This window comes from Dendrobates tinctorius, unplaced genomic scaffold (genome assembly GCF_039654945.1).
Source record: "Dendrobates tinctorius isolate UK_male_01 unplaced genomic scaffold, ASM3965494v1 ptg000223l, whole genome shotgun sequence".
NCBI classification, from domain to species: domain Eukaryota; kingdom Metazoa; phylum Chordata; class Amphibia; order Anura; family Dendrobatidae; genus Dendrobates; species Dendrobates tinctorius.
The window spans coordinates 26498381-26512658 of NW_027361890.1; the positions used below are offsets into that span (position 1 = coordinate 26498381).

At 46.3% G+C, this 14278-nt stretch overlaps 1 protein-coding gene across 3 annotated transcripts in view; it reads left to right on the forward strand.

The window, feature by feature from the left end:
* Positions 1 to 14278, forward strand: part of ASIP (agouti signaling protein) — a 200274-nt gene that overhangs the window by 157548 nt on the left and 28448 nt on the right. Inside the window, exon 4 of one of the 3 annotated variants that reach the window (XM_073555220.1) lies at positions 8321 to 8479. The exons of the other annotated variants lie outside the window; for them this stretch is intronic. Within the exon in view, the coding sequence (XP_073411321.1) occupies positions 8321 to 8479 (159 nt within the window). The remainder of the gene's footprint in view (positions 1 to 8320; positions 8480 to 14278) is intronic. 3 annotated transcript variants of the gene reach the window in all.

The window sequence follows — 14278 nt, forward strand, 5'->3', positions numbered from 1 at the left end:
TGATCCGCTTACTTTCTGCATGTGGCTATGCCCACCATGCGCAAAGTGAGCAGATCATGTGCAGATTTCCATGTAAAAAAAAAAAAGAATTACCGTATATACTTGAATATAAGAAGAGATTTTCAGCCCATTTTTTGGGGCTGAAAGACCCCCTCTCGGCTTATATTCGAGTCATATACACCAGGGGGTTGGAGGGGGATGGGGGGCGGGGGTGTCAGGTCATACTTACCCGTCCTGGCGCTGTCTCTGCAGCCCCAAGCTTCTCCGTGATCTCCCTTCCTTCCTTCAGCGGTCACATGGTACCACTCATTAAACTCATGAATATGCGCATATTCATGAGTTTTAATGAGCAGTACCACGTGACCGCTGAAGGCAGGAAGGGAGATCGTGGAGAAGCTGGGGGCTGAAGAGACAGCGCCAGGAAGAGTAAGTATAGCGATACTCACCTGTCCTGCGTCCATGGCTGCTTGCTGCTGTCTGGCATGTCAGACAGCAGAGGGCATGGTGACGTGGTTAGTGCGTGCCGCACCCCCTGCAGTCTGAACGTCACTGACAGATGATGTGCCAGACAGCAGCAAGGAGCCATGGACACAGAACAGGTGAGTATCTCAGGTGCCAGCAGTGACACCGGCACCTGGCCCCCAGAGACGGAGAAGTGAGTATGTCATTTTTTTTATTTTTAAATGCAGCAGCAGCAAAGGCAGCACATGGGGCCATAATCTATGGGGCATCTTATGGGGGCAGCATATGGGGGCATAATCTATGGAGCATCTTATGGGGGCAGCATATAGGGGAATAATATATGGAGCATCTTATGGGGGCAGCATATGGGGGAATAATCTATGGAGCATCTTATGGGAGCATAATCTATGGAACATCTTATGAGGCAATAACCTTTTTGGAGCAGCATATGGGGCATATTCTATGGAGCATCTTATGGAGCCATTATTAACCTTTCTGCGCATTATATGGGGTGTATTTTGTATGGAGCATCTTATGGGGCTATCATGAACTGTATGGAACATTATGTGGGGCTCCTGATTCAATATGGATATTCAAAAACATTTAACCTACTGATGTCTCAATTAATTTTACTTTTATTGGTATCTATTTTTATTTTTTAAATTCACCAGTAGCTGCTGCATTTTCCACCCTAGGCTTATACTCGAGTCAATAAGTCTTCCCAGTTTTTTTGTGGCAAAATTAGGGGGGTCGGCTTATACTCGGGTCAGCGTATACTCGAGTATATACGGTAAAATAAAAAATCTGGTTTTACTCACCTTCCGACGTCCCCCGCTGCCTTGGCTGGCCTTACCGTTGCTCCCGGCAGCTCCCGTTCTCAGTAATGCCTTGCGGCGCCAGCAATGACCTGTGATGACGTAGCGGTCTTGCGTGATGCTACGTCATCACAGGTCATTGTTGCAAGTCATGACTGGGAACGGGAGCTGTCGGGAGTATCGCATGGACCGGAAAGGCTGCCAGGGCCATCGGAAGGTGAGAATATCACGATTTTTTTATTATTATTGTAAACATCCTATCTGTTTACTATTGATGCTGCATAGGCAGCATCAGTAGTAAAAAGTTGGACACACTTGTCAAACACTATGTTTGACAAGTGTGACCAACCAGTCAATCACATTCCAAGCGAAGCTTCAAATCGCTTGGAATGCGCTAGTTTTACGCTTGTAAAATGCTTGCTTTCCATGGAAAAAATGCTTGCGAATTTGCATGCATTTTACCCGCGGCTGGAGTTGTGGAAATGCTGCGGAAATTTCCACAGCATTTCCACACGTGTGCACTTAGCCTTACTCAATAAAAACTATTTTGCAGAAAAAATAATTATTTTTGCATCGCTTTATTCTGAGAGCTATAACTTTTATTTTTCTGCTGATGGAGCTGTATTGTGGCTTGTTTTTTGAAGGACAAGATGACGTTTGCTGCAGTACCATTTTTATTTACATTCGTTGTTTTCATCGCGTTTTATTGCACTTTTTGTTCGGTGGTATGATGATATAGCATTGTTTTTTGCCTCGTTTTGTATCTTTTTATGGTGTTCACTGAAGGGGTTAACTAGTGGGATAGTTTTACAGAGAAGGTCGTTACGACAGGTCGTTACATTCCACTTTTTGTTCGGTGGTATGATAAAGCATTGCTTTTTGCCTCAATTTTTTTATGGTGGTCACTGAAGGGGTTAACTAGTGGGATAGTTTTATAGAGCGGGTTGTTACGGACACGGCGATACCAAATATGTGTACTTTTATTATTTTTTTATTTACATAAATGTATTTATTGGGAAAATGTTTTTTTTCTTCATTTAGGAATTTTTTAAAAAATATATTTTTACACACTATAATATTTTTTTTAAACTTTTTTACATTGCCCCAGTAAGGGACATCACTATATTATATTAGATGGCTGATCTGACACTTTGTATAGCACAGTGTCAGATCAGCGATCTGACAGGCAGTAAAGGAGGCTTGCCGACGCCTGCAGGCGCTCGCAAACCACCTCACTGAAGGACCCGGAAGGACCCCACGGCCATCTTGGTGCCATGGAGACCATCGGAACATTGCAATCGCGTTGTTCTGGTGGGAGTGCACAGGGAGCCCCCTCCCTGAGCGATGCTTCTCTATGCCACTGTCACTAATGACAGCAGCATCAGAAAGGTTAAATGCCCGCGATCGGTGTTAGTACTGATCATGGGCATTGCTGCAGGGTGTCAGCTGTCACATACAGCTGACATCCGCACAAGATCGCCACAGCGCTCAGCGTGAGGCCGCGCGATCGTGCCACCTTACTAGTACTGCTGTTTGCGCATGTCGCGAAGGGGCTAATTAAAGCACAAGTGAACAAACACCGTCTCGTCTTATCCAAGGACACCTGGCAACATCTGATTATTTGGCAGCTGCACATCAGTACTCCTTGTAGATGATTCTCAGTAAAAGCATGTGATCCAGTGGATAGCAAGGCACCACAGATTGGCCATTCTGCAGAGCTGTTCACACACCAGATATCTGCTATGAAGAGTCATAGAATCTGGAACCTGGAGGAGGAAAGCTTCTGCATCACCAGATGTTAACCGCCAAGTAGAAGTGATTTTGATGAGACTCAGATACCAGAGGCACAAATGGACTGTACTGTGGCATCAAGGCAGGAAGGGGAGGAGGTTGACTCTCAGGGTGATGAGTGTGAGAACTGAGAGGATGACTATGAGTTTGTAGATCTCACTAGTTGTGAACCCAGATGTACGTTACTAACTATCTCAGCAGAAGAGAGGAGGAGGAAGATGAGGAATTTACATTGCGGCTTCATACACAGGCATGAAGGGATGCAACCACGACAAGCACTGCATCCTCAGCCCCAACTCTAGCTGTAGCCTGCATCGGTCGCGAGTGTGCAGTTCACAGGGGTGGCAAGGGTGGCCTATCCTGGACCTTTATTGAGACCACAAAGGATGACCCAACACACGTTATTTGTAAAATTTGCTAAAAAAACTCAGTAGAGGCAAAAAGTGCAAAAATTTGACAACTACATGCATGAAACGGCACATGTGCGATTGACATGCCTTTGTGTGGCAATCTCCCTGGGCTAAAATTTGGACTAGAGGGCCTTGCCAACCACCGGCCATCCCATAAACCTCATCTGCCACGTCTTCCTCCTCCATCACCATGCCAAGTCTTCTCACACAGGTCTCATTGCTCAGAAACTCCACTTGTTTACCCCCTAAAGTTGGGGTGAGTGAGAGCCCATCAGCTGTAATGGAAGTGAACATGGCTGCTGCATTTGTGTCACTTAGCGCAACACATTTTTCTCAATCCACCATAACATCTCTGCATGCACCTCACTCACAGTGCAGCAGCTGGTCCTGTTCTCCATACTCCACCCTTTCTCTCAGCACAGCAGCTAGCCCTCGGTCCTGCAGTTGTGCACAAATAAAAGAATGTTTCCTCCTACCCATGCCAAAGCTAAGAGCTTGAACTCCACCATCTTAAACCTGTTGGCCATGGAAATATTGCCTTTCCACCTGCTGGATATAGACGGTTTAAAAAAATTTGATGGCCATCAGAGTCCCCCAGTACCAGTTGCCCAGTCGCCATTTCTTCTCTAAGAAAGCTGTGCCTGCACTACACCAACATGTCGCAGACAAAAACCCGTTTCCTGAAAAATCTGTCTGCCAGGGTGGATTTCACCACTGACACCTGGATGAGCAAACATGGGCAGCGGCATTACATCTAACTAACTCGGCACTGGGTGACTGTGAGGGCAGATAGTCAAGGGGCTGCTCCAAAAGCCTTTCAATCCCCAAGGCTTGTGAGATAAACTTCTGTATCTAACACTTCCTCCACTGCTTCTGGCTCCTCCACTTCCTCTAGGGTCCGCACCTGTGCCCTCAACCTCTCCCTTAATCAGACACGCGTTCCAACAGTGCAGCTAGAATCCTCCCCACTCCATACTGTGCAGCCATGGCTCACCGCACTCAGACGGTGTTCAAATTAATATGCCTTGGAAATCACAGTCACACAGCTCAAGAGTTGTGGACAGCTATCCAGGCCAAGATAGAGCAATGGCTGTCTACACTGAACTTGGAGCCAGAAAATGCCATGGGTGATTATTGTGCAAACCTGGTGGTGTTCTTATGCCAGGGCAACCCTTACACACGTGCCATGCATGGCTCACATCCTCAACCTGGTGGTACAGAAATTTCTCTGGTAATATCCTGACCTGCACGTGTTGCTGCAGAAAGGATGGTTGCTGTGTGCTCACTTTCACTGATCACAATCCATAGATCATTGACTTGCATTGCTTCAGAGGTCTTTTGGCCTTCCAGTTATCCATTTGATTTGTGATGTTCCGATATGGTGGAATTCCACTCTGCACATGGCACATGTTGCAGCGACTGTGGAAGCAGCGACAAGCCCTGGTGCAGTATGTCCTTTTGCATAGCCTGTCCCAACACAGCTCAGACATGGTGCAAATCACACTTGTGGAGTGGGCACAGACAAAGAACCTCTGCCCCCTTCTGCAAAGTTTGGAAAGGCTACTCAGATGGTTAGTGCTGACGATGCCATCATCAGCATCACTATTGCGGTCAACTACATGCTGGAGCACATTTTGAATAGTCTGCGTGAGGAGGTGGTGGTCCCAGAGGAAGAAGTGGAAGCAGAGGAGGATGCGGAAGCGATAACTATATCTCACATTTCTGGACTGTTGTTGCACAGGCGGGTGCCATAGGAGGGTGGCTTAGAGATCAAGGGAGCAGGCAAACTGGGAGCTGAAGAACAAATGAAGGAGGGCAAGGTAATGGACACACAAGTCAGGAGATGAAGAGGATAAAGATCCCCTCTCTGTTGTCTGTGGCTTGCAGGCAGTGACAGAGCAAAAAACCTTGAGTCTTGTGTTATCTCACCACCAACACACCTTGGACTTGGATCTCATGGAAGCACTTGACACATAAGCACCTTCTTGCTGCACTATCTTCAACATGATACCCGTATTCTTAAGATTAGAAACAGTGCTGACTACAGGGTTGTCAATCAGTTAGATCCACGGTACAAGAGTAAATTCAGCCAGATGCTTTCTCCCCTGGAAAGGGATGCACATGTGCTGGAGTTTCGAACCACACTTGTAGACTATCTTAAGAGTGGTTTTCCACAAGGCAGCAGTGAGGCGCACAGTTTGCATCCCATTTCTAGATGTCCAACCCTGGGAACGTCAATGCATGATCGCAGAAACATTAGCAGCAGCACTATTAGTGACATAAGCAATTTCTGTGAGTCATTTCACACATTTTTTAGACCGACCCATGTGTAAAGGTGTGACAGAAGCTATCATGTGTATTTCCCTCTAATGATCATGTGTGTATGTTTAATGTGTGGTAATGTAGATAATGCTTTATAATATTATGATTTTTATGTAAGCTATGCATCTTTATGGGTAAGAATAGAGATAGGGAAATGCAGTGTTCAGGTAAGTTTAGTAATAGTAATGGGTAATGTAGGGTTTAGAACAGTGGGGGGCACTGTAGATTAAGAGATTAGATTGAGGTAGGATAAGGACTAGATAAGGCTTAGGGGATTTCTGAGTGGGAGGGGCCAGAGTAATATTAGTTGAGGCACTTCCTGGGATGAGTTAGAGAGTGGAATGAAGAACAGTAAGGTTGTTGCAAGAACCAGTTTAAAGAGAGAAGCCCAGCAGTCCAGGGCCTCCAGGCTGGAAGTCACACGAGCACGAGAGGACCAGAGCAGCATGAGAGTGACAGCGGCTAGGCTCAATGGGAAAATCCCGTAATGTCCACGACTTACAGTTTGAGAAGGATTGGAAGAGCCATCCTTTAGTTTCACCCATGGAGGCGAAAACAGGAGGGGAACTCCAGGCACAAGCTAGTTCGGCTAGTCAGGAAGCTGTGGTACAGGAGGGTACGGTACGGAAACAAAGCATTTCAGGAAGAACAAGGGACAGCACAGAGGAAGGAATATAGATGCTCAATGAGGATTACTGTGCGATGCCTGTGACTGAACTGGATGACCTGAGTAAAGTTGAGTTGATGAAAATGAACTTGGACTCTGACAATCATTGTGTGATGCTGATGGAAACCGGGACACTACAACATGAGGAGGACTCTAACCTGAAAATGAGTGATTGGCATTGCACACACATCACACAACAGATGGGAAATTAAGTTTTCTTTGCAGGGTGCCGGGGTGTGGAGACGCAACATTCCCTCGCCATGACTACCACCCTGGCCACCTCATACATGCACCAGCAGAACAGAGTATAAGTCTGAGACATTGGGATCAACTGCAGAGGATGGTGCAGGAGTGTCTAGAGCTCAATATCAATGTCATCAGGGGGATTTGGACCCTTTTGCATTTTGCAGAACTTGCCTTCAGCGCTGCTGGTATTGTCCTGACCAAAAAGCGCATCCAGCTGTCTCTTGAAAGTATAGACTGCATAATTTTCATCAAAATGAACAAATCATGGATCTCTAATGATTCTTGCACCCCAGTCATAGTGTCATGCATTGATTGCAGTCTGTGCCATCTTTGTGGTGTCTTCTGTACCTGCTGCTGTTGCTACTGCAGCTGACGTTGCAAACAACTATTTGAATTGTGGAGACTTCACGTTGAGTCTCCATATCGTGGGTTACATGTAGTAGACAGTGTGTCAGAAGCCTATTATACTGTTTCTACTCTGTGGAAATTGATGCCACTTTAGTGGTGTGTGACAATAATTTTTTGAAATCTTGAGACTCCAAGTTAGGTCTCCATCTGGTGGGTTGCCTGTAGTAGAATGTGTGTCAGGGGTCTATTATATTGTTTCTACTCTGTGGAAATTGATGCCATTTAAGTGGTGTGCGGCATTTATTTTTTTAAATGTGGAGACTCCAAGTTGGGTCTCCACCTGGTGGATTACCTATGTAAGTAGGGCTTCCAGACAGGCAGGAAATCACTTTCAGTCAACTACCTGTGTTACTTTCCTTACATTTTTCCATCAATAGTTCTGTATGAAACTGATGTTTCTGCCATCTGAGTGTGATGGAGTTGATGCATGAGGTATCAGGGCTCCCAGCTAAGAAGGCTTACATTGCTCCCTTAACCATTATGTCTTCATTGAAACTTCAATTCCAAACTGTAAATGCTGGGCCAGATCCTGATACCTCATGCATGGCCCATGGCTGACTGCTGTTTTGCCATTTGCAAATTTTTACTATTGGTGAAATGATGCCAATTTTCATGGTGTCTGCCCCTAACTTTAGTTCTGTGGGAAGCTTTTTGTCATCCCTTAAGGTGTTGTGTATACATTTGGTTAGGCCTCCCATTGAATCTAATGGCGTTCGGATACATAAGTCGAACCGTTCAGTCAACATGATCTGAAAACATCTAAACGTTCAGCGAATCGAACTGAACCTTGAAAGGTTTGCTTATCTCTGGTCATGACATGTGACACCTGCCTGCGTAAGGTTCATCTGCTGGTATCTGATAACCAGCATGCAAAGCTCATAAGATGCAGAGAGAGATGAGCCGCTGAAAGATTCGTACAATATGAGGCAGGGCAAAATTTTATCTGTCAGGACTTGATAGTGTTCATGCCTGGAAAATTAAAGGACATTCTTTATAAATATGAAAATGACACCACCCAAAGGAAACATAATAAATTCCATAGACAGCATGGACTTAAAAAACAAGCAGTTGTTTAGATGGCAACACCGAGGTAATCAACGTCTTTCAAGTATAGAAGACTTCAACATGACACATCTCGAACCGCCTATTTGATGGACAACAATGGCTCATGTGATTTTTTTTTTATCATTGGCCAACAGCGATATAGGCACTGGGCCAGAAGAGGGAAAAGCCGCAAGAAATCCATACGTTTGGATAACAAGGAACAGGAGGACAAGATCACTTTATCAATCCAATCAATGACCCAGGCACAAATAGACCATCCAGACCTCTCTATCCTTAGCGATACACGTGAACAGGTACCGTCTGATACACTACAGATTATAATTCTATCGGAATATATATTCTATCTTCTTCTGTGATTTCTGTACTACAGAGAGGACTAACATTTTTCCCCACACAGGCCTTAGAGAAGTTCTCACTTGTGAAGGACTTATTCCTCTTTTGTAGGAAGTTTATATTTCAAGTCCTACATAAGAAACCTGATGTGATCAACACACTTGCTGAAGAAGAACGCCAATTCTTCTGTGACTTACAGTGGGGGAAATAAGTATTTGATCCCTTGCTGATATTGTAAGTTTGCCCACTGACAAAGACATGAACAGTCTATAATTTTAAGTGTAGGTTAATTTTAACATTGAGAGACAGAGTATTAAAAATTAAATCCAAAAAATCACATTGTATAAATTATATAAATTTATTTGCATTTTGCCATGAGAAATGAGTATTTGATCCCTCTGGCAAACAAGACTTAATACTTGGTGGCAAAACCCTTGTTGGCAAGCACAGCAGTCAGATGTCAGATGTTTTTTGTAGTTGATGATGAGGTTTGCACACATGTCAGGAGAAATTTTGGTCCACTCCTCTTTGCAGATCATCTCTGAATCACTAAGATTTTGAGGCTGTCGCTTGGCAACTCCCTCCATAAGTTTTCTATGGGATTAAGATCTGGAGACTGGCTAGTCCACTTCATTACCTTAATGTGTTTCTTTTTGAGCCACTCCTTTGCTCTCTTGGCTGCATGTTTTGACTCATTGCCTTGTTCGAAATCCCAGCCACGACCCATTTTTAATGTCCTGGCGGAGGGAAGGAGGTTGCTACTCAGGATTTTACGGTAAATGGCTCCATCCCTTCTCCCATTGATGCAGTGAAGTAGTCCTACCCTTGTGAAAATAAAAAAGTGGTTCCAAAGTAAATTTTTGCTGAAAAAAGTAAAATGTTCATTTTTTCCTTCCACATTGCTTTAGTTCTCGTGAAGCACCTGAAGGTTTAATAAACTTTTTGAATGTGTTTTTGCACACCTTGAGGGGTGACGTTTTTAGAATGGTGTCACTTTTGGGCGTTTTCAGTTATATTGACCCCCAAATTTACTTCAAATGTGATGTGGTCCCTGAAAAAAATGGTTTTGTAAATTTTGTTGGAAAAACTTTTAACCCTTATAATGTCATAACAAAAAAATATATGGTAACAAAAGTGTGCTGATGTAAAGTTGACATGTGGGAAATGTTATTTATTAACCATTTTGTGTGACACCACTCTGATTTAAGGGAACAAAAATTAAAAGTTTGAAAATTGCAAAATTTTCAAAATTGTTGCCAAATGTCAGTTTTTTTCATAAATAAACACAAGTTATATTGAAGAAAATTTACCACTAACATGAAGTACAATATGTCATGAAAAAAAATTCTCAGAATCAGTTGGATACGGGGATACGTTGAAGCATTCTAGAGTTATAACTAGAGTTGAGCGAAACGGGTCGGTCAAATTCAAAAGTCGACGACTTTCGCTGAAGTCGGGTTTCATAAAATGAAACGCGACCATAGCGTGAGGTCGGCCACGAGGTCGGCGACCAGAGCGATGCTTCCAGCGCCCTTTTTCAGCCAATGATTGAGGATGCAGACTGTGGGCAATGCAATGACATAGGCATCGGTCACCACCATCTATGAGAAGGGCATACAAGTGATTGGCTGGCTTGGTGTGGCGTCACAGGGGCTGTAAAAGGGCGTGAACGCCGACCGCCATCTTACTTCTGCCGATCTTAGTATTAGGGAGAGGCTGCTGCTGCTGATTCAGAATAAGGGAGAGCGTTAGGCAGGGAAGAAGAACCAAAAAACTGCTTCTGCTGTTAGCGATTTCCACTTACAACACAACACTTTGTGTGCAGTAATAAGGGAGGCTACATTTTTGTGCATCAGCTTTATTGGTTATTAGGCTGCCTTATAAGGCTCCCTGATAGCTGCAATGCTGTTTGCACACTGCTGTGCAAACTGCTTTTTAAAAAGCAAAAATACTTTTCTTCCTCTTTTCTGCACAGTCACTAAGCGTTCATTTTTCCACCCTTTTGTGTGCAGCAGTCCTGCTTATTAGGCAGCCTGCGTCCATACTTGGACTGAGAGCATCATTGTCAGCCTCCTAAAATCTCTAGTGAGATCCAAATTCTCAACAATACCATATACACCCTCCACCTTGTCATACACCATCCAATTTCAGCCTGTTACATTGAGGTGTAATCTCTACTGGGCCTGAGACAATAGTTCAGCGTCCTCAAATCTGTAGTGAGATTCAAATTCTCACCAATACTACATATGTGGCACCCCTGAGGCTCAGTCACCACAGAGGTACTGCACCTCCTCCTGAGGTGTGGTGCCCCACCATCCAGGTAAGTTGGAGGCTCCTGACCACGTTCCAACACTCGCATTCCACACAACAGAGTAGTTCAGCAAAGCCACATTGCGACTCCTTGCTTAGAGAGTAGCAGAGCACCTTTGGTGGCTCCCTGCTTGGAACACGAAACGTGCTGGGAGGCAGGTGGAGTTGAGAATGCGTAAAAGAGCGGGAAGGATTAGAATTACATGTCAGTCTAGGAGAGGAAGTCACTCAGAGAGGAGTGAGGAAAGAAGATCCCTGAGAGAGGGATGGAGGAAGGAGGTGCTGCAGCAGACCTGAGTGACCTGGGTCTGTTGGCACGGGAAAGGTAAGAAGGAGAAAGACATTGACCTGAAACCTGATCTTCCATAAGAGAGAGAGATTAGAACAGAACGAAGGAGTAAAAGGGAACAGAGAGGACGTGGGTTAGAGGAAGAACCCTGCCTAGAAGTTCTAAGCGCAAGGCCGGGGCCCGGTCCCCGAGGTTGTATGGACACTAATGCTTCTGCAGCAGACACCGGTTGAGTAGTGGGCTGTAAATGCACTACTCCCATCTAAGACTTGGGGGCACAACAGCAACTTGGATAGTGAGCCGGGACTCAAGAGTAGAGAGTCCCCGAAGCAGGCTACAGCTGTCTGCCGTACAAGTAGAGTTCTTGGGAACATCTGTCAGGAGGCACTCCAGTGTAACTCAGTACTGGGAGTACTTCATACTTAAAGGCGCTATAGAGGAGACGCTCAGAAAGGCACATGTTGGCGGAGCGTTGGAAGGGAGCATTCCATCTTGCCTGGAGGTTGACTGAGTCTCTGACCCGGAGGACACAGCACGGAGGCAGGCACCTGTGTGTACTACAGACTGTGAGTAAAGCTTTGGAACTGCAAGCCCTGGTGTCCTCTGTTCATTCTTGCACCAACGCATCCAGCCCCGCTACATCTGGGTACCAGCTTCTACACCGCTTGTGTCTCTCCTCTTCCCCCACATCTACGCTGCCCTGGGGCTACAGCTCCACCTGTGGGGAGCTTCACCATCTTGGCTGCAACACACAGCTCCAGCCCCAGAGCATCTGCATGCAGCGTCGGCCTAACATCTCACTTGCCGAACACCACAGGTGGCGTCACAAACTATTCATTCAAACCATTACATTCCCCCATTACTTGGGCGCCCGTGGCCACGGACCGGGTCCCCGCTGCTGTGACACATCCTGCTGATACTGGCCCAGTACCGAGTACCCCACTGCCCTGGGAGGACGACCCACATACACCCTCCACCTTGGCATACACCATCCAATTTCAGCCTGTTACATTAAGGTGTAATCTCTACTGGGCCTGATACAGTAGTTCAGTGTCCTCAAATCTCTAGTGAGATTCAAATTCTCACCAATACTACATACACCCTCCACCTTGTCATACACCATCCAATTTCAGCCTGTTACATTGAGGTGTAATCTCTACTGGGCCTGAGACAATAGTTCAGCATCCTCAAAACTCTAGTGAGATTCAAATTCTCACCAATACTATATACACCTTCTACCTTGTTTTACAGTACCATATAGCTGGTGGTATTTTGGGTACATTTTCACAAAAATTAGGAAGTATGGTGGAAGAGGCCGTGGAAGTGAGCAGGGGTTGCCAGCTGGTCCTGATGGTGGTGGTGTTGGTGGTGCATCTGTTGGTAGTGGCAAAAGCACAATAGCACCTAAGGCAGGAGGTGTTGAGCCTGGGTCATCATCTGGCTCCACAAGGCCTCAAAGGCTCCCTTTTCTGGGAGTAGGTAAACCACTTTTAAAGCCGGAGCTTCAGGAACAAGTTTTGGCTTACATTGCTGACACAGCCTCCAGCTCTATCGCCTCCTCTTCTGAAGTTTCAAAAAATAAAAGCACTGAGTCGTCAGTGGAGGCTCATGGTCAGGAACAACACCTTTCCTTGTGTCCTTCACCCCTACCAAAAGTGAAGGATGCGGCAGGCCACACTACAGATTACTCCATAGAGCTCTTTTCACATACCATGCCTGAGTTATCAAGTAAAATTGTGAATTCCCTAGTCCAAGATGAATCTGACATGGAGTGTGGGTGGCCAGCCAGGGCAGTGGGGTTAATCGGTACCGGGCCGGTGTCTCAGAGGGATGTGTCATGATCCTGCACAGGTAGGGCCTGCAGTTGCAGGGCAGATGAAAGAGTTGGTAGATGGTGTGCAGTGCAGGATGTAGCAGAGCCGTGCGCCAGGCGCAGGAGAAAGATGACAGACACAGTCGTGCAGTTCCTTTACCTGTACTTGGTAAGTGCCGTCCAGGACCTAGAGTACAAATGGAGAAGGAGTTGGTCAGTCTGGAAGCAAATTTGGAATTCTCTCTCTGCAGATAGGTAGTGTGGCCTCCGTTCTAGCGCTTATCTGAGGTACTCGCAGTACTGAGTTTACTGAAGTTCCCTCTGTTGACTCTCTTTTGGAACTTTCTCGTATGGCAGGCAGCCATAGCCTTTTCCTTCTGGCTCACACACGTCGCTGCTGGGGCCTCCGAGCCTTAGTTGGGAACAGAGCATTTACAGCTGCTATTTCCTCCGGTTTCTGCTGCAGGACCGTCAGTGTCCCTACAAACACGGAGACAGGAATCCAGACCCTGCGCTCCAGCTAGGAGTGAGCCTTAACTCTGCTCATCCTCCAGCTCCCCTTCTCACGTCCACACACTTCCCCTTCCCTTCACAGACTGCCCTAACTTACCTCCTCCCGACCACAGAGAGCAGCTCCTCTGCAGTCAGGTTCAGAGGTCTCCCTGCTGGCCTGGAGTGGGAACTGTGTTGTGTGTTGGTTTAACTGCTAGAGAGATCCTTCGTTGCTCCCAAGCATGACATCACACTCCCTAGGAGGAAGGTAATGCCACTGTGGCGACCGTACTCCTGGGGGCACCACAAGTGCACTGATGCCCAGCCACTGCTAGATGATTCTGCTGGTACATTGACCCAGACCACTACATTCCTCTCGCACTCTACACAGCCAGAATCTGACCCTGATGAAACTCAGGTTCCCCTTCCCGCATACTATACCACCTTACATGGTGACAAAGAGGAAGGTGCAGATGAAAGTGCAGGTTCCTTGAGCAGGTGTGAGGGGCATACTCATGGGCGACAGCACTGGCAGAGGGCCCCTCATAGTACGCAAAAGTGTCTCTGCCAGTGGGAGGGCCCTCCACCCGCCGTCAGACACATCGCCGTACTATAAGGGGCCCTGTGCCAGTGCCGCCGCCAGCGAGTGGGCCCCCCTGCTTGCTCAGGATCACAGCACTTGCAAAGTTGAAATACTTACCTCTCCCTGCTCCACCGCCGTGATGTCTTCCGCGTTTCCTGACAGTGACATTCTGGTCAGAGAGCGCGATGACATCATGTCTGTACGCCCTCTGTCTAAACAGTCAAAGTGCAGTGAGATGGAAGATGGGGATGACGAAGAGTCCAGACTAGTAC